The sequence below is a fragment of the Fomitopsis serialis genome, assembly GCF_022376445.1.
Source record: "Fomitopsis serialis strain Sig1Antser10 chromosome Unknown B0H18scaffold_65, whole genome shotgun sequence".
NCBI classification, from domain to species: Eukaryota; Fungi; Basidiomycota; class Agaricomycetes; order Polyporales; family Fomitopsidaceae; genus Fomitopsis; species Fomitopsis serialis.
This window is the reverse complement of record NW_025955025.1, coordinates 203,030-221,540: the sequence shown is the minus strand read 5'-3', so window position 1 is coordinate 221,540 and position 18,511 is coordinate 203,030. Positions and strand designations below refer to the sequence as shown.

Here is an 18,511-nt window from a genome sequence, read left to right as displayed (position 1 = left end):
CCGTCCGACCTGCTTGTCTTCTTGCTCTTTCTCTAGTGAACGTACCCTGGTGAGGGATGTCTGAGGAGGCGTGAACTGGGACACACGTTTTGCTCCTGCAACTTCTGCTTCTCGTATCTGAAGTATAAGTAGAGGCCGACGCCAGTCGCTACGAACAGAGCTGCAGCTTTTGGCGTGAAGACCTGGTTTTGAGCTGTGCGGCTATAATTCAAGGCTGACAGGTGAAGCACTCACCCCGACCGCGGACCTATCCCTCTCTCCTGAGAGGTCTGTTGCGTCGGCTGTGAGTAATGTCTCGCGCATGGTGGCTTGAGTTCCAGGCGCGAACATGGGTAGCGGGCAGGACGTGCAGCGGCAGTCCGAAGTGAGCGTGCTACTCTCAGAGCTCTTGACATCTTGGCTTGCACGGCGAGACACCCTCAGGATGCTAGACGAATCTGTGGTATGTCTGCGCGGATGGTGTCGGAACGGTTGGAGAAGCGGCCGACGCGCTGGAGGAAGGTCATATACACGAGACAGGCGCGCGAGCCGTGACCGAGGCGATCTCGTTCGCAGCCTAGCCTGACGTCTCGATCGTCTCTTACATCTTGAAATCTTAGTATTGTCGAAGGCCATGCATAGGGATATTCTACATTGGGGGTTGGGCTATTGCTACAAAGCTGCGTACATCCTACAATTCACCCACGAAGACAGCCCACGGTACGGTATTTAGGTAGCTACGCTCTTCATGGCCACCGTGCTCACGACGATCTCGTCCGCAGCCAGTTGCTGCTGTGCAGGGGTCATGCCTGGTGCCTTCAGCGCAGGGTCGGCATTCAGCTTGTAGTACTGCGGGGTAGACATGTTAACGCGACGAACAGTGACATTTCGAAGAACGCACCTTCCTGACAGTTGCCCAGTCAGTGAGCTTAGTGAGGTCCGAGAGAGGGAGGAGGTCGCCTGTAACGACCGCTTTCGTGCGATCCTCGATGTCCGTTACCCCAGAGGGGCCTACGCGGACAACGATGAGGGCGGTGGTGTTGTCCGAGACTCCGAAACGCCTGATAGCTTCAGTGATCTATGTCATGCCATTTCATCTGAGCGGAAGGTCGACCAGGAGAATAGGGCGTGCGAGTCACACATTGTTGTTGGGACTGAGTGCCCAGAGGATCTCGGAGTGTACAGTCTTCGTGCGGAGAGCACCTTGGACCTCAGCCAGGATGGCTTGGTAGATCGCAGTCTGCAGATGCAGCATGCTGGTAATCTGTAGTGTCACATCTGTTAGATACGGACAGAGCCAGATGGGAGCAGTCAACCGACCAGACGGGCGTCGATGAACGCGAAGTTGACGGCCTCGCGCTCGCGGTCACCTTCGGGGCCCTCCAGCTGACTTGCGCGGACGATGCGCTCTCTGATGTGCGCAGCGTTGGAGACATGGTCGAAGAGGGCGAGGTGGACGCGGGCGACGCGGGCGGGGAGATGGGGGTAGAGAAAGGAGTCCATCTCCATCTGGCGGTGGCTGCGCTCGGCCTGTCTCCGCGCGTTTCACCGCCGTGTTTCTTGTCTTCTCCGCTCACCTCTCTAAGTCTCTTGCCTACTGCTATTTCAGTGTTCGCCCGACGCTGGTCTCGTCGCCCACAATGCGGCTTGCGAACCTTCTCCGGCTGCCGTCCTCGCTGCTCCTCGCATCACTCACCCTCGCCATCGCCGCGCTTCCGGTCAGCTCGGACGAGGTAGAACTGCTCGTGCTCACTCCCGACGACTTCGACAAGACGGTCGCACATGGGGTATGGTACGTAGCAGGAGCCTCAAAGGTGCTAGCAATGACTTTACGTGCGCTGCGGACAGGTTCGTCGAGCACTTCTCGCCGTACTGTGGCCACTGCCGCAACTTCATGCCCACATGGAAGCAGCTCGTCCAAGAGAACGCGAACATGTCCGACCCGGGCATTCACCTCGCGCAGGTGAACTGCGCTGTCCACGGTGGTGAGTGCACCACACATGCGAGCGCGAGACGCTGTCTCATCTCGCGCAGACCTCTGCAAAGCTCATGGCGTCGACGGGTACCCTCAAATGAATCTTTACCGCGATGGCGCGTTCGTCGAAATGTACCGGCAGCCAAGATCCTACGACATTCTCACATCATACCTCTCCGAGCACGCGGAGCCGACTTCGCTACCGGCGCTGCCTGAGACGACCGAGGTTCCGGTCGTTACTGCTGTACCCGACCCTGTACCCCAGCTCAAAGTGCAAGAGTACAGGGATACGTACAAGCCTACTGTTCCTGTGAAGGACCTCAACCCGGATGGGAAGGTGCTCGCTCTCGACGACAAGACCTTCCAAAGCGCGGTGGACGAAGGTCACGTATTCGTCAAGTTTTACGCGCCCTGGTATGTTCTCGACAGCGATCCTCGGTTACACTCTAACGAGCCGTCGCACTCAAGGTGTGGGCACTGCAAAAAATTGGCGCCTATCTGGGCGCAGCTCGCAGAGAAGATGCAGCACAAGCTCGCCATCGCTGAAGTCAACTGCGAAGCGCATGATTCGCTATGCCGAGCGGAGGGCGTACCAGGCTTCCCGCAGCTCATATACTACGGAGGCAAGGGCGCAGGCAAGGTTGAGTATACTAGCGGGCGCAAGCTCGAGCAGCTGAAAGCCTTTGCGGAGAAGGTTTCAGGACCGTGCGTTCTCCGTTGTATTTGATCAGCATATCTTCTCATCCCAATCGCTCGTAGGCCGATTCAGGAGCTGTTCTATCAGGACCTCAGCGCGCGTATCGAGGAGTATCCCGTACTGTATCTTCTGCTTCATCCCTATTCTGACGGCGCCGTAGTTGTAAGCTCGTTCATTTATTATCCTCAGCGTCGTACTTATATCTTGAGTAGAATGACGTCGTAGAAGCCGCTCAGGCTCTCTTTGGCTCGCCCCCAGTCTTCACGTCGGCGGCTCCCCAGTTGTACGAACACTTCAACGTACAACCTGACTCCGCCGTGGTTCTCGCACTGAAGGACCACGACGCCGTCCCGGCCACCGTCTACCGACTCCCCGCAACACGGTCGGCAAGCGACAAGGCCGCTCTCGTCGACTGGGTAAGTCTCCACTCTCCAGCAATCACACCAACAGCACTCATAAGTCCCACAGTTGCTGAAGAACCGCCTCCCGACGAGCATGGCGCTCGACTCGGACACGTTCCAGGACGTCATGAACGCGCCCCACAAGCCGCTCGTCGTCCTCGCCGCGGCTCCCCCACGCAGCTCCAAGCCACCGCCGCCGACGTCCAGCGCATCGCGAAGCAGTGGCGGAACGCGAAGGGCGGGCCGGGCGTGACGTTCGTCTGGATGGACGCGGACAAGTGGGCCAAGTGGCTCAAGGGCATGTACGGCATCCAGGCGGACAAGGAGGTCCAGGTCGTCGTTGCGGATCACTCTGTAGGTGTTTTGATAGGCTGTATGCGGGAGGGCGTTGGTGACCTTTGGTCCACCGCAGGGTTTGGTCTACTACGACGTGGATCAATACGGCGCGAAGATCCAGCTCACGACCACCAGCGTGTTCTCCGCGATCCAAGGCGCACAGGCAGCAACGATCCCCTACAAACATTCAGAGAACATCGTCGAACGCATGGCTCGGGTATGTTTCTTCGCTCATATTATCATCCTTCAATCTGACGTAGGTGGCAGTACCTGAACGGCAAGTTGACTTCCATCGAGTCGTCTGTGCTGCTGTACCCTTGGCGCACGATGTCCTTCATTGTTCTCGGTATACTTGTCGTAGTTTTCCTTGCACGACGGCTCTTCAGCTCAGACGTTGATGCAGGCCATGGGGTTTATCGCAAATCGGACAGGCTAGATTAGCATTTATATATATATCGTTTGCCGTCGTGACATCGTCATGTTCTAGGATAATCCGTAGTACTTTTCGTCCGTATTAGCCAGGTGATACAGTATCAGCGCAGTTGACTATGCTACAATGGATGGATGGGACGACAGATGCAGCATACATGAACACAACCCGAATGCAAGCTCCCTTTCAACATTCAGCACCTCACTCAGGCTCAGCCCAAGGAGACACCGAATCGTCGAGGAGGATACCACTAATACGATTCAACACGGCCGGGGGGAATTGTCTAATGCAATTAAAATTAGCTCGGAGCCGTCTCCGGGAGCAAGTGATGACGAACCTTGCCTGCGCTCGGTCAAGGAGTGCGATGGCCTCATCCCGGTTGCGGTGACCCAGTTCTGCCCGCACCATGGCCTCCCAAGTCGAGGGCTATCCTTATATCAGCGTGAGTCTAAAGAAAACAACTTTCATTGACATACCTCACGATATACTGGCGCGTCAACGGGGACCTGTGAGATGTCACTGCTTTGTGCATCATGGGGAGCGTGGTTGTGCGGAGCTGCAATGCCTTCAGGTGGATCAGCCAGGCTATCGAAGATTTCTCTCGAGCGTTCGATGTCCCCCGCTGACGCATAGGCTTTTATGAGCAGATTGGCGATGTAGGCCGTCATGTGAATCCCGTAAGTCCTCAACTGCGACACGTAGCCTGGTATGAGGTCCACGCGGCGGTGGGCAGCCAAAACGTTGATCAGCGATTCAAAGACAACTGCATCCGGCAGCTGGGCGCCCGACTGACGCGTAGAGGGATGGGAGGCGACCGAGTCGAACAAAGCGAGAGCGCGGTCCAGATCCTTCTGCACGCATCCGACGGAATGGATGAAGGAGGCCCAGTGGGTGCCCTGTATGAGCGGTTTACGTCCGGACGTGATCTCGCCGAAGACCCGTTCCATGGCAGCTGAATCAACAGGTTCAATGGAACCGTACGCGTCCAACAAAAGCTACAATGCGGAAGCATGAGCATCGGCGTCGACGATCGAGAGCCTGAACTAACCTTGTACGTATGCGCACTAGGCTTGACTCTTGCAGCGACCAGCTGGTCGAAATAATGAAGGGCGCGGGCACGATCGGGCCTCGTACTTGTGTACAACTGCATCATTGTATTGTAGGGAGGGACGCGTGGCCTGAAGCTAGGTTGAGCAGCCATCTCCGTGAACAACGTCTCTGCAGACGCTACATCGCCTACCCGGCAGCAAGCTGCGATGACTGCGCCGTAGGTCACCGACGAAGGGTGGATAGCACTGGCCTTCATCTCTTTGAACAGGGCAATGGCATCGTCGGCTTTGCGCGCCTTCGCGAGCTTGGAGATCATGGTGTTGTACAGGAAGACGTTAGGGATAACACCACGCTCGCGCGATTCGCGGTAAAGCGCGATGGCGCTGGAAGCGTCATCCGTCGTGTCCTTGACATTGTGAATCAGTGCACCATACGCGTCGGCAGTGGGCACTCCCCCGTGTTCGATGATGCGGGCCCGATGAACGTGAGCGGCGTCCAACTCGCCACCGTGGGCGAGAGCAATGACCATGCTGTCTTCGACCAGGAACCAAGCGTACGACTGTTCTTCTTTGTTGTGTTCGTATGTCTGCAAGACAAGCTGAGCGCTGTCATACAATGTTCGCACCTTTTCTATCTCGCGATCGCGACCAAGGGTGGTTATCAGGCGAGACAAGACAACTGGGTAAGGGTAGACGTTCCGCGCGCGCCCGGCTTCGAACCGTTGATAGGCGACGGCTGGAGATATACGTGCATTGGGGATTGGCCAAAACTCTGAGACAAATGCGCTGTGAGGGTGTTGCACCTTGGCCAACGGAGGGGCAGGAGAATCTTCGCTTGGCGGGGCAAGCTCGACGAGATTATTGCGGTTGGCGTCCTTGCTTGCCACCAAATTGAGGATGTGCTCCGCCTCAGGGTCATAACGGTGCATGGTTTCGGATGCGTAGGACTCGTCCCGCTGGTCACGCAGTCGGGTGAACAGCCGGATACGGCTATGCGTCGGAAGGCTTGTCAACTTCATGCCTATACGTTCCATATCACCGAGAACGTCCTCGACTGCGACGATGCCTTCGACTTCGGGGACAACAAAGGCCACGAATGTCCAATCGTCCAATGTCAGATGACGCAGTTCATCAGCGTTGGACCGAGCTGCTGCGTAGGCCTGCAGGCTCCATGCTGCCACATCAGCCGGAATAGCCTCTCGTATAACCCAGAAGAGTCTGCCGAGACCAATCACCTCCTGCAAGGATAGCTTCCCGTCGGTCTCCGTGCAACAACGTCGACAGAACCCGAGTACCAAGTCACGGACAGCTTTCCGCCTCGAAGTCACTTCCTCGGAGAGCGCACCGCGCTCCTGACCCTCAAACGCAACGTAGGAGAGCACCAAGCGGCATGCTTCCTTCGCTCTTCCCTTGGATAAAAGCAGATGCGGAAGGGCAACGCATAGTTCACGCGGTTTGTCGTCGTTCACCAGACACCGAAGAACTGCAGGTCCATAACGTGCAATCACAGTAGACATTGCATCTGTGATCGAGACGACCTGAGCTTCCTCGAGGTTCGGATGCAGCGAGAGATGGCGGAAGTACGTCTGAAGTACCAGGTAAATGTCGTTTCTGTGGAGCATCAGGTTGTCCTGATCAGCAAGCCGCTCGAAGGATGACATGACCCTCATGAGGTCATCGATTCGGCCATCCAGACAAACGGCTTCGATGATGCTCGCCCACGTGGAGGAGTTTGGCCTGCAAGGGCTCACCGACGCGTCGTCAGGCGAACGGGGAGCGACGTCTTGCAGCAAGAGCCTGTCGAACCACGCCAGAGCCGTGCCGATCTCGCCGGATTGACAGAACGATGCGATCAGGCGGTGGAAAGTGCCCGGAGAAGGAGGAGGAACGTCGGCAACGTCGAATGCTTCGCCAGCCTTGGTGTCAAGCATCTGCTCCAGTAAACCGAGGGCGGCCGTGTGTTGCCCACTCCGTACATACGCCTCGAGCATGGCGTTCCAGACGTTGATACGAGTGAGGCGCAGTAGACGGTGAGTTTCCTCCGCGCTGCCTTCAATATCCAGCACGGCGCCGATTCTTCCAGATTTGCACGCTTGCCTAAATTCTTCGAATACGTCCTTCGCACTCTGCCAGTCCGCGAGGGCGGTGTACACGGACATGAGTAGGTGGAAGGTACGCGCAGTAGGAAGAATATCCCTGCGGCGTTCGAGGTGGGCGAAAACATGAATAGCGGCGTCGACGTTCGCGTGATTGGCACAGGATTCGAGAAGACCATGGTAGATAACCCGGGGCATTTTCGTGTGCGGAATAGCACATGCTGTCTGGAATAGCGTCATGGCGGGGCGAAGATTGTTTTCAGCGCGTAGGTTCGAGATGCGTTTCCGGTCTGCAATGGACTCTGTGCCGCCGAGTGTCGTCTGCCAACGTACATTCCTCTCAAGACGTTGCAATGCCTCCTGTACATCACGGTCGCGCTCCGTGAACGCCTGTATAAGAGTGGTGTACGTCTTGAAGTTCGGGGCGATAGAGCGAGCCAGCATTGCATTGTAGAGCTCGAGGATGTACCGTAGCGATTGGTGAGGAGAACGGACTGCCCGCAAGGACGACAGCGCTGCATTGTACAGTTGGACGGAGGGTCGAGTCGCACGAGAGTGCATGCTCTCAACGAGGTCATGCACCTTCTGCGCGTCCTTGTTCTGAGCAGCGTGCTCGAAAGCCTTGTAATCTGCGGTCTCATTGGTAGGCGCCTCCTCCACGTCCTCGGGAGGTGGTGTGGGCAAGGATGAAGCTGGAGAGGGTGGCCTGGAATACGAGGCGTCCGAATGCTGTAAGCTGGCTGAGGAAGAGGGCGGAGACTCGACGTCGAGGTAGTCGCTGACGGTCTGAACGTTAGAGGCTGTGGAATACGGGCGAGCGGTTACATCTCGGGCAGATAGCCTGTGAAGGAGCAGGGCGGTCGCTTGTGTCGACAATCCAGCGTTGGTTGAGGAGGTCTCGACGACGACCTGTCCGCCAAAGGGTCGGTTAGACTTTGTGTGAGACTGTACTGTCCGGACGACGGTGAGACCTGCACGAGACCGGGCGCGAGGTGGTAGGGAAGAACCATGACTCTTGGGAGAGTGAGCACCGCGACGAAGGCCGGGAGGGATATCGTCCGAATCATCGCCAGCGGACTGGCTGAGGTCATTCACAGAGATGGTTTCGGCCTGGGTCACAGCCCTGCCAGCACCCTGAGGGATAAGCTCAGTTGAGTGGGACAGCTTCGAAAGATGATTGCACGACGCACCGTGTATCCAGCATATGAACGACCGCCGGGATGAAATTTAGCGCCGCCAGAGCCAGCACCACGACCATTCCAATTCGAGTGGGAGGAAGATGCACCATTCCAGCCGCCGAAGTTGCCAGATGCGGTGGACGGTGTGGAGGACGACTGCAATTGGAGGACATTGCGGATGGTGTGGCCGGTCTGGTTCTGCGCGACGGATATGGCACGCGCGGTGTGGTGCAGTAGATGATTTGCGACCTTGGGCAGCATGATGGCGTCGGGTGACGGCCTCAGCGAGAGGCCTAAGCTCAGGGCACGGCTGCAGGGCGGGGGTGGGACGAAGACGACGGCGGCAGCGACGAGGCGACGGCAGCGACGACGCTTTACTTATGGCCGCGCTTTGACTCTGCGGGCGATCGCTGCCGGCCCGCGTGGCTCCCCGGCTTTTTCTCTCTTCTCCCGGCGCGACCCGCATCACGTGCACTGGCGTCTCACCGCGTTGACTTGATCCTCCCCGTCGCCGCCGCCCTCATCGTCCCCGTCGTCGTCCCCCACCATGAAGCTCGTAAGGTGTGTGTTGCGTCCTGCATGGTACCGCCCGTTTGACAAGGCGATAGATTCCTGATGAAACTGAACAATGAGACGGTCACGGTCGAGCTCAAAAACGGCTCCATCGTCCACGGCACGATCACAGGTACGCGTTTTCCTTCTCGTCCGCTCGTCTCCAGTTCAAACCAAGAGCAGGCGTGGACATGCAAATGAACACTCATCTCAAGACCGTCAAAATGACCGCCCGCAACCGCGAGCCTACGTCCTTGGATTCACTCTCCATTCGCGGGAACAACATTCGCTACTTCGTCCTCCCCGACGCCCTTCCTCTCGACACCTTGCTCGTCGATGACGCCCCGAAACCGAAGAACAGGAAAAAGGACGAGGCGCGAGGCCGCGGTCGTGGACGAGGGGTCGAGCGCGGTCGTGGGCGTGGAAGGGGGAGGGGCAGAGGGAGGGGCTTCTGATCAAACACTTTCTCATCATCGTCGTCGCACGTCGTTCTACGGTCTGTATTCCCTACTACTCTTGTGCATTAGGTGTGTATCCGATGGCGTCCGATCCTTCAGTCGAAGCGATTGTGAACACGTCTAACAGGTCGGCGAACGATCCGCCGTCATGTTCACCCTAAGTTGCGTTGACTTGCAACTCTCCGGCACTTCTTTATGGCTGGGCTTGCACAACGAGAATCATAACTGACTGCAAGGAAACTATTATCATGGCCAGACAATGAGTTGCATAGTGACTGTCCTTGTCTCACTGGGGGGGATGGCCCAGCAGGCAACACTGAAACATTAGCATTGTTCAAAGTTTGTGTACAGGCATGGGATGGATCATGGCATACTATTTTGGACCAGTCAGTCAGCAGCCCCTAGAAGTCAGCACCCTGGGCATATCTCGGGCTGCGCTGACTGTATCTCCATGAAACATTTTCTGCACAATGTATTGAGTCTATACCACCCCCTGAGACCATCATTCCAGTGATAAATGAGCTATAGAATGAAATCTCTGCTGCTGGCAGATGTCACACTTTCAGCCACCAGCCAAAGTCGGCCATGGCAGAGCCTGAACTCTTGCCTCTGAGCAGCCACCGATGTGCCGCAACCTGTGCACATCCTGTTACGCAAAGCTGGGCGAGTGGAACACTACAAGCCACAAGCTTTACAAGGCTACTAACTTTGAGAGGAGTTCTGTTTCTTAGACCTAGGAAGGACACAAGTCCCTTTGTCCTAGTCGAGTTCCGAAGCGGTAGCAGTATGAGAAAGCTAGTGTTGATTGCTAACCAGGTCGAACTGAAGAGTCCGACCCCTATTGTACATGTATATATACAAGAGAAACAATCTGAGTCAGATAGTACAGTAAGCATGAGTCAGGATGTGTCATCCCTGACGAAGGAAGTGGTAATCATGATGGAGAAAGGAGTCAGCAAGAGTCAGCTATCACATGGTAGTCTGGGTGCGGTAGAGTACATAACCGGTCCCTGTGCATGCGAGGTGGTTAGAGATACAAAGTAAAAGAAAATGAAATGTACGTAACATGGCGCCTGGTAACATAAGCCCCTTCCTATGGTCGACGTCCGTGTTGACCTCTAAGCTTCAGGATCCTGTTTGTCTCCACTGTCATTCCCGTCCGCGTAAAGATCATTGAGATCATTATCGAAGTGCCAGGGAGAGGATTGTTGGCTTGCCGGTTGGTCATCCGAGCTAGAACTCTCATTCAACTTGGCGAGTATTGTGAGAGATCCAACGTGAGGAGCGTCCATCGACACCCGATTGGCACGATATCGATAGATGGCGGCATCGCGGTTTTGAGTAAGGACGGCTGGTGGGACTTCCGACGGGGTGAGGAAGGTTCGGTTGGGATTGTTGTTGTTGATACCGACGGAATATCTGACCACTTCCCCATCAGGACCGTAGACAACCTGCAGAATTCATCAACCGAAGATCTGATTGATGAGTTCCTCTGCACGAGAGGATGGTGCGTTTGTTACGATTGACGATGATGAGCCCTTAGCTCACCTACCCACCAAAAACGCGATCTACGGTCGATACGACGGTATACTAAGTCAGTACAGTCGACGCGCTACCCATCCGTTTGAGGGAACCACCCGATGTTCGAAGCTCAAGCATCCGTGTTCGGGACCCTTAGTGGCGAAGTTACGCAGTTTAGAAGAGTCACTACATTGGTAGGACTACGGACAAGTACACGGCTAGGTCAAACTAACTAGTGACGGCCTTGGCAACTCTCGTATCTATGTCCTCGACTCCCACACCCATGTCCACCACCCCTACCCCTACAAACAGACAGGCTGGCGTCGAAGCCACGGTCGGTGTTGACGTGTTCGAGCAGGCTTTCAAGCAATCCGACGAGGGTGCTGTGCGTGTGGCGCTGGTCGACAGCGATGTTGTGAATCGCCCGACCCATGGACTCGAGGTTGTCGGGCAGCTGTAGTGTTTGAAAGTCCAGTTCCAGGACTGGAAAAAAACTGGGACTGGACAGGGACTGGACAAAAAAAAGACCAGACTGGACTGCTTGTTAAGGACCAGTCCTGACCAGTCCAGTTGCAGTCTCTCAACTTCAGTGTCAGCCACAAGGACTGATAAAAGACTGGTTGGGACTGGTTAGGACCGGTCTTTTTATATTTACTTAGAATAGCAATTGCGAAGTGTCTCGCCACTAATGCAGTATGTTACTGATCCATCCTTGTAGTGACTATATGTTATCCCGCTCATGTATTAATTTATTTGTTTTATTGCATTTATGGCACAACACATATCATACAGTTGCATTTTCAAGTTGGTCTTCGTGTTGTCTTGCTGTTCCTTCTCACTGTTCCTAATCGTGTCACTGTGGTCTGCATGCCACCTGCCAGCAATCGTTCGAAGACCAAATCTTCCAAAGGTACAAAGACAGCGAAAACGAGCAAAGCTTCTAGCCAGCACCATACTACACGCCCTCGGAAGCAATCAAATAAAGCTCGTCATCCACACGGGACTTCCAGTGAGGAATCTGGCGAGGACATACCCAGAGTCTCCAAAGCAGTCAAGTCTACTGGCCGACCACGCAAGCGCAAGCAGCCAAATACTGAATCCGAAACTGAATCCGAGGACGAGCATCCGAGTCATGTTGATATAACAGATGATGAGGTCGAACCTGAAGAGGTCGAGGAGCTGGATGAATTGGATGTTGTTTCGGAGGTAGACAGCAAAAACGGGAAAGACAAGGTATGCATCCGAGTCAAGACTGTGTCTGACGAGTCTGACATAAAACTATTGTTCGAATGACAAGGGTAATCGACACCGTGCAGCCTCATCAACTCCGAGCACACTGCCTGTGAAGAAGGATGCCACACGAGATTTATTATTGATCTTCTCCGACAGGACAAAGGTCGGGTTCAAGCAGTCGGACGGCACAGTCAACACTCTTAGAGGCCGCTGGTGCAACGAGTGCAAGTATGTGCATTTGTCTATCATTGATGTCTTGTATATTCATCGGTTTTATAGGAATAACGAACCATTTGTGAAGAAGCACGGCCTACGAAAAGCTTTCTTTCTCGGTGCCAACTCTACCTGTCGCCAACATATCCAACAGCACTGGTTAGCCTACAAGACTGCTTGCGAAGCCGCGAACATCGAGCCGAACCATCGCTGTATTCCTCGTGATGTTCTGACAGAGCTCAAACAGTCCAACCGCGACAAGAAAGGGCTGAAGCCACTCGACACCTTCTTCACGTCCAAGACTGGCGGTCCTCGCGAGTTCTCACGCCAGACAATTTTGGAGCTTGAGGCAAAGCACATCGTCTGCGATGATCAGGTACGTGTTCTTGCTACAAGCTACTCCAGATCTCGAACTCATACTAAGCTTCGGACTGGTTCTTTGCAGTCACTTTCACTCGCACAGACCTCGTCATTTCGGAATTGCCTAGTTGGGATGCGCCCTCAAACCGTCAACTTAGATCTTCCGACAACGCATGACATCAAGATTTTCATTCACAACGCATTCGTCAAACACATTGAGCAACTTAGACACGACTTCGAGGTATGTAGCTCTGCCATGGTTGTGTACTAATGCAGTACTGATCGACAACACGAGCTAGGGTACGCCCGGTCGTATATCAACCACAACTGATTGCTGGTCTGCAGATACCACACGGGCAGCTTTCCTTGGCATCACGGCACACTGGATTGCAGTCGACGAGAAGACTCACCGATGGGAACTGCGTACTGCAGTCATAGCCTTCAAGGGTCTCTCTGGCGAGCACAGTGGCAAAAACTTGGGGATGTATTTCATGGGCGCAGTAGAGAGGGTTGGAATTGTAGTGAAAGGTGTACAGAACTCGTCCAAGGTGTGTCATTAAGTGGCTATGCTGTACGTCCTGATTTGCTGATTTGTTTCGGTTCGCCGTGCGACATGCCACTAGCTTGGGCATGTGACAGCCAACAACGCATCCAACAACAGCACTATGGGTGCAACAGTCTCAAAGTCGCACTTGGCGCTCGATCTGCTCTGGAATGAACTCGAAGATCTACTCGGGTACGCCGTCACAACTAGTTGACCGTGAATGACAGATCTCGGGTGCTCATTGAGTCTTGTCTACTACCAGATGCATGGGTCACATCGTGCAGCTCGGCATAAAGGATTTTATGGCATTCGTCACAAAGACCTCGGCCATCAAGACGACCACTGCAATCTGGGAGTATGACCCAAGTGACACGGAGAATCGTATACAAGGTGGCAAGCTGGATTCCATCGCATTCTTGCAAACACTCATTGTGAAGGTACGAGATGTTTCGCACCACTCGGTGCTCGCACTTCGGAAATGAATCACAATCATCTCTACTCATATTCAGATCAAAGCCTCGTCGCAGCGCATCGAGCATTTCGAACACTGTCAGAAGCAAATCGACTCGAAATGTATTCCAGTTACAATTCCGTTGCACAACAACACACGATGGGGCTCGTCATCGGGTATGATGGAAGGAGGGTATGATCTTCGCACGGTGAGCACCATGAATATCTATGTTCCACCATCCGAGATGACTCTGTTTCGTAGGCAATCAATTTGTTCATTAATACAGCAGACGACCTCTTTGGTCCCATCACTACACTGCGCGCGAAGGGCAAGATTGTCAAGCGGATCCCATGGTCATCCTTCAAGCTGAAAGAACAGGACTGGGAGCACGTCAAAGACGTTGTCGATATCTTGAAGGTCAGTGAAAGGCGAGGCCTGCAGACGTAGTACGCGCTTTGATTAGTAATGTGCTTATTATAGGATGCGAACGACATTCATCAGCTCTTCTCCTACGAGAAGTCGCCAACACTTTGGCGAGTTCTGCCAGCATTTGAAGACCTTCTAACGAGATGGGAAGGCAAGCGTGACAATCCGAAATTTCAAGCCTATAAGCCTGGCCTCGACAATGCAATCAAGAAGCTGCACAAGTACTATTGTGCGCTCGACAGATCACCTGTGTACGTTCTCGCATTAGGTACGTCCACTTAATTGGCCCAGGGCCGTATTATTTGTGCATGGCATTCTCATAGTGTCATCCCCAAGTCCTACACCCATACTACAAGCTTGACTACATAGAGAGTGAGTGGGGCGGCGAGGAGGAGCGGCAGGAACAATGGTCTGCGGGGAATTTCGATGCGAAGAACTGGAAGCAGGAGGCTCGAAAGATTGTCGAAAACACCGTATGTTATTCTTTTGTCCTTTCATTAGCAGTGTACACAAATGTTGCTGTACTAGGTCAAACATTACTACAAGAAACGACAGGCACGACATGCAGAGGAAACAGCCTTGGGTGCTGCCGGAAGCTCGGCTCAAGCTGGCGGCACACGGAGCACCCCCACAACTGAATCTGCATATGACCGTCGTCGTCGAGAGAAGTTGGAAGCTGCGGAAGCGTTTGTGGAAGGTTGGAAGGCCGAGCTTGAACACTACCTTGGTGCGGCGCATGAGACTGTGACGAAGGATACTGATCTCGTGGAGTGGTGGTCTGTGAGTCTCGATTTCTCCCATTTCCGACACTACACTCATGTTACACTAGGAGCATGCATCTGAGTACCCCACCCTTGCTCTCCTCGCCCTCGACATACTCCCTATCCAAGCATCATCCGTGCCTTGCAAACGCCTCTTTTCCGGAGCGAAGGGAACAGCGACCGACAAGCGAGCTCGCACTGGGGCCGAGCTTTTTGAGGAGCTGCAGATGATGAAGTCAGCTTGGAAGCCCGAGATATACGACTATGCAAAATGGAACTCAGCGCAGATGGAGATCCTCGAGGTTGAGGTGTTGCAAGGGTTCGCGGATATGCTAGTAGATGACGAGGAGTTGGCAGCGTTGGATTCGGCATGCGGTATACCGGTTCCGGACGATAGCGAGTAGTTTCCTCTCACTTGTAGCAATGCGAGGACGTTTGTCTATGACTTCGTGATGCACGAGCTCGCAATCATCTAGTCCGTGCCAGTGGTGAGGCGGCGACTTCTCGTATGAATAGCACTGGTATACAATGTATTCAATTATCTCCAGAACGGTGCGTACAAGGTATACCAAGTTTTTTCTAAACAATCTGTTTCACACAATCTGAGTGAAGACACATTACCTGAGTGTTCATTCCTGGTGGTATTGCACTGACGAAGTGCTAAGGAGATGTAGAGGGCGGCTCTCGAAGGCGCCGGCGCACGAGAACACTAACTCGCGCCGCGCGGTTCATCTCCTTCGACTTGCCTTCGACCACACTTCTCTCTCTCCGTCCCCACTCTCAGCTGGTAAGCTACCTAGGACGTCAGTGTCGCGCTGCAGGACACAGCCAAAGTCCACGCAAAGGATCAGGAGGCGGAGGGTGATGTGATCGTGGAACAGTGGAAGAGAGTGCAAAGCATCGCAGGTACGTCCGCAACGCCTTGTCACCCCCTTCCATATGACTGAACTCTACAGCCGACACGCCGGACAGCGGAACGCCCCACCGTCAGTTGTCGGATGCGAGCCAGACAGGCAGGGAGAGTGGTCGGGCGCAGAGGCGAGTCGGACAGACTGCGGTGAGTCTTCCTATCCACCATCCCCCGCCGTACTCTACTCTGCATGCACATTCAGCGTGTCCGCTCGCTCCCGACACGGCTACATCCCCGAGCCATGCTCATTCACACTCATCCGCGCCCTCGCTTGTTCTACTTATGCCCCGCATCCTCCCCCAGTGCCCTTTCCACCTGACTCGCGATCCGGCCACTCGACTTGCTACAGCATCACCTGCGCGGGCAGCCCTCAAGACAAGTATCGGGCTGTGCAGAATTGCCACACGCCCGGCGGCAGTGGGATCACTGCTCGAAGACGAGCAGCCCAACACGCGCGCGCAGCGCGATGACGAGACGGCTACGCCAGCACGCGCACCAAGCCTCACCAGGAAGCCCTGCCGGCTGCGCAGATGGACGCTGCGCAATGGCTGCCCAGGCTATCCCGACGTGTGCAGAAGCACATGAAGAGACACGAAGGATCGCACCAGAGGGCGTCAGGCGCGAATGGGGTAGGGAAGGTTGTCGGCCGGTGAGTATCGTATCCCTCTAATTCCCATCGTGTTCCTCTCCTCCATTGTCGCACTGTACACCTCAGCCCTCGCTCAACGCCGTACCTCGGCCTCTTTCGACCCGCCTTAGCTCTCTCGATGCCTCAGCTCTCTCTAGACACGCCGCAGCCCTCGCTCGACGCACCTCAACCCTCGCTCGACATGTCACAGCCCTCTCTCGACGCCGCAGCCCTCATTTGACACGCCGCAGCCCTCGCTCGACGCACCTCAACTCTCGCTCGACGCACCTCAACTCTCGCTCGACGCACCTCAACTCTCGCTCGACGCACCTCAACTCTCGCGCGCGAACCGTTCCCGAAGCAGCGCTCGAGCCCTCGTGCTGCGAAGTACGGAGCTCGATGTGCCTCTACCCTCGCTCGACGATGCGCCTCAGCTCTCTTTTGACGTGCCGCATCCCTCGTTCGAGACGCCGCAGCCCCTGCTTGATGCACTTCAAGCCTTGCCCGACGCGCCTCTACCCTTGCTCGACGGACGAGCGCAAAGACGACGACGACGGGCTGCCTGCGCACGCTTCGGGCGTGCTGTAGTCACTCCCAGAAGGCTACTTCGAAAACGAAGACAGTACCGACGATGAGGACGTCGACGAGGACGACGGCGAGCTTGACGGTGCATTCAGCGGATCCAATACTCGCACTGCATCGTACAAGGGTGCCCCGCCACCCGAACTCACCGACGGCGAGAACGCAGACGATGCAAAGTGGGTGAGGACCTAGTGGAGGACAATGCACCAGTCGCAGAGTCCGATGCTGCAGACGAGCCGCGTGCATCTGCCGCACTGGAACCGGCAACGCCACTGGATGCGGCTCCCCCAGGGCTAAGTTGAACGACAATGCCACGCTCATGGATGACCAGATTGTGCCTCCGCCGCCACTCGTTGCTCCCGCACCTCACGCGGCTGCAGCTTCCTCAATAATAGCGGGTTCGACTGTTGTGGCGCCACCCTCATGCTCGACCTCGACCTCCTCAGCATTTGGTTCGCCATCGTCGTCCTGCTCCCCGTTGCCCGACGCCGACGCCGATGCACCTTCCGATTACGAACCCGAGCCAGAGCACGAGGTCAAACGAAGTCGCCTATCACGCAAGAGGAGGGCACGGTAGCGCAGTGTGTTGCTGGTGTGAACACCACGACTTCCTATATAGACACACATGTATATATTACCATTCAATATACTACCAATCGGCACATTCGTCAGCGACATACGGGGCCTGCAAGAGGCTGCGAGTAGCTTCCATTGCAGAGATCGAACCAGTTGCAACTGAGGTAAGACTGGTCAGGACTGGTTATGACCAGTTGGGACTGATATGCAGTCTCAACCAGTTGCAACCGGTCATTTCCAGCGACTGGACTGGAAAAGACCGGTCACAGTCGGTCCAGTTGCAGTCTGCCGAGGTTGCAGCCAATGAGAGACCGGTCCCGGTCCCGGTCTTTCCATAATGGGCGTCAATAACCGGACCGGACCGGACTTTCAAACACTAGCCAAAGAGACCGACCCAGAAGGTGGTGGAGAAGTGGCAGAAGCTCGCGGCTCGCGATCGCGCGGCAGCTGCAGCTGCCACGGCTGCGGAGACTGAGGAGAGCGACAATGAGGACGGGAATGGGCATGAAGATGAGGGCGAGGATGACGAGGAGGACGAGGAGGACGAGGGGGGCGAGAATGAGGGGGAGGGCGAGCACGGGGAAGGGGATCAGGGAGAGGATGAGGAAAGGCACGGGCACCAGAGACGGGTTAAAAAGGAGGATTCCTGGGGGTCATGCAAGTTCATGGGGCCCTCAAGGATGCGTTCAAAGCACCGGGAAAAACTCCTGGGGAGGTTACCATCAATTGGGAGACGTTGTGTAGGTTGCGAGTCTCCCGGGTCGGAAAGAGACCGGAAGGAATCGATGGTGTCGGTAGAAACGACGGGTGGGGGCTGTTGGCAAGCGGATGGGAAGAGGATGTGACGATTCGGTCCCGGAGGGGACGTACGAGCTCAGATACTCGTAGGCAGCACTGTAGCGCGGTCGGAGGAGGGTGGTGGAATCGTCCCACAACGCAGGGACTCGGGCTGAACGCGTAGAAACTCGTTGAAGCCGGATGAAACGCAGAGAGCCGGAAGGAAATGCGGTGCTCGTTGAAGGTGAACGCGGTGATCTATTCGCAACGCAGTAAACGCAGGACGCAGTCAGAAACGCAGGGAATCGCAGTTGAGCTCGCTCTCCACTCCTAGGTGGTAGGTAGGTAGGATCTCCCCCGCCCGGTCCCCGGCTCCCT

General features: G+C 55.3%; 7 protein-coding genes across 7 annotated transcripts; 5 read left to right on the top strand and 2 right to left on the bottom strand.

Annotated features, from left to right (window-relative positions):
* Positions 1-580: 580 nt before the first annotated feature.
* On the bottom strand, positions 581-1,487 carry B0H18DRAFT_1023172 (CGI-121-domain-containing protein). Its single transcript, XM_048029623.1, has 4 exons — positions 1,300-1,487; positions 1,121-1,243; positions 881-1,057; positions 581-828 (listed from the first exon to the last, which is right to left on the bottom strand). Exons 1-4 carry the CDS (start codon positions 1,480-1,482, stop codon positions 709-711), a joined length of 603 nt encoding a protein of 200 aa, XP_047890468.1. The 5' UTR covers positions 1,483-1,487; the 3' UTR covers positions 581-708.
* Positions 1,488-1,619: 132 nt separating this feature from the next.
* Positions 1,620-4,244, top strand: B0H18DRAFT_1191073 (thioredoxin-like protein; the record flags this gene model as incomplete). The annotated part of the gene is made up of 10 exons (XM_048036043.1): positions 1,620-1,771; positions 1,828-1,964; positions 2,014-2,368; positions 2,423-2,659; positions 2,714-2,813; positions 2,864-3,067; positions 3,120-3,206; positions 3,233-3,406; positions 3,465-3,605; positions 3,656-4,244. The coding sequence occupies 10 exons, from the start codon at positions 1,620-1,622 to the stop codon at positions 3,827-3,829; spliced, it is 1,761 nt and encodes a 586-aa protein (XP_047890467.1). The 3' UTR covers positions 3,830-4,244.
* Positions 4,020-8,545, bottom strand: B0H18DRAFT_1213255 (uncharacterized protein; the record flags this gene model as incomplete). The annotated part of the gene is made up of 5 exons (XM_048036509.1): positions 8,154-8,545; positions 4,867-8,097; positions 4,295-4,813; positions 4,156-4,244; positions 4,020-4,101 (listed from the first exon to the last, which is right to left on the bottom strand). Exons 1-5 carry the CDS (start codon positions 8,400-8,402, stop codon positions 4,020-4,022), a joined length of 4,170 nt encoding a protein of 1,389 aa, XP_047890466.1. The 5' UTR covers positions 8,403-8,545.
* Positions 8,546-8,630: 85 nt separating this feature from the next.
* Positions 8,631-9,547, top strand: B0H18DRAFT_1023165 (uncharacterized protein). The gene is made up of 3 exons (XM_048029622.1): positions 8,631-8,702; positions 8,750-8,826; positions 8,877-9,547. The coding sequence occupies exons 1-3, from the start codon at positions 8,689-8,691 to the stop codon at positions 9,146-9,148; spliced, it is 363 nt and encodes a 120-aa protein (XP_047890465.1). The 5' UTR covers positions 8,631-8,688; the 3' UTR covers positions 9,149-9,547.
* Positions 9,548-12,191: 2,644 nt separating this feature from the next.
* On the top strand, positions 12,192-12,350 carry B0H18DRAFT_858789 (uncharacterized protein; the record flags this gene model as incomplete). Its single annotated transcript, XM_048039685.1, has 1 exon — positions 12,192-12,350. A coding segment is annotated over one exon (159 nt), but the record flags the coding sequence as incomplete, so codon positions are not given.
* A 78-nt stretch (positions 12,351-12,428) lies between these two features.
* Positions 12,429-12,707, top strand: B0H18DRAFT_863555 (uncharacterized protein; the record flags this gene model as incomplete). Its single annotated transcript, XM_048039739.1, has 2 exons — positions 12,429-12,494; positions 12,564-12,707. Coding segments are annotated over 2 exons (210 nt in total), but the record flags the coding sequence as incomplete, so codon positions are not given.
* A 1,039-nt stretch (positions 12,708-13,746) lies between these two features.
* B0H18DRAFT_858501 (uncharacterized protein) lies at positions 13,747-14,375 on the top strand (the record flags this gene model as incomplete). The annotated part of the gene is made up of 3 exons (XM_048039682.1): positions 13,747-13,890; positions 13,954-14,167; positions 14,236-14,375. Coding segments are annotated over 3 exons (498 nt in total), but the record flags the coding sequence as incomplete, so codon positions are not given.
* Between the last annotated feature and the right edge of the window lie 4,136 nt (positions 14,376-18,511).

Excerpts from the sequence above, each read along its gene's own strand:
- B0H18DRAFT_1023172 (XM_048029623.1), bottom strand. The coding sequence starts at position 1,482 with ATGGACTCCTTTCTCTACCCCCATCTCCCCGCCCGCGTCGCCCGCGTC. Across the intron at positions 1,058-1,120 it reads CACTCAGTCCCAACAACAAT|ATCACTGAAGCTATCAGGCG; the intron begins GTGTGACTCGCA and ends GGCATGACATAG. Across the intron at positions 829-880 it reads ACTGGGCAACTGTCAGGAAG|TACTACAAGCTGAATGCCGA; the intron begins GTGCGTTCTTCG and ends TCTACCCCGCAG.
- B0H18DRAFT_1023165 (XM_048029622.1), top strand. Across the intron at positions 8,827-8,876 it reads CGTCCACGGCACGATCACAG|GCGTGGACATGCAAATGAAC; the intron begins GTACGCGTTTTC and ends AACCAAGAGCAG.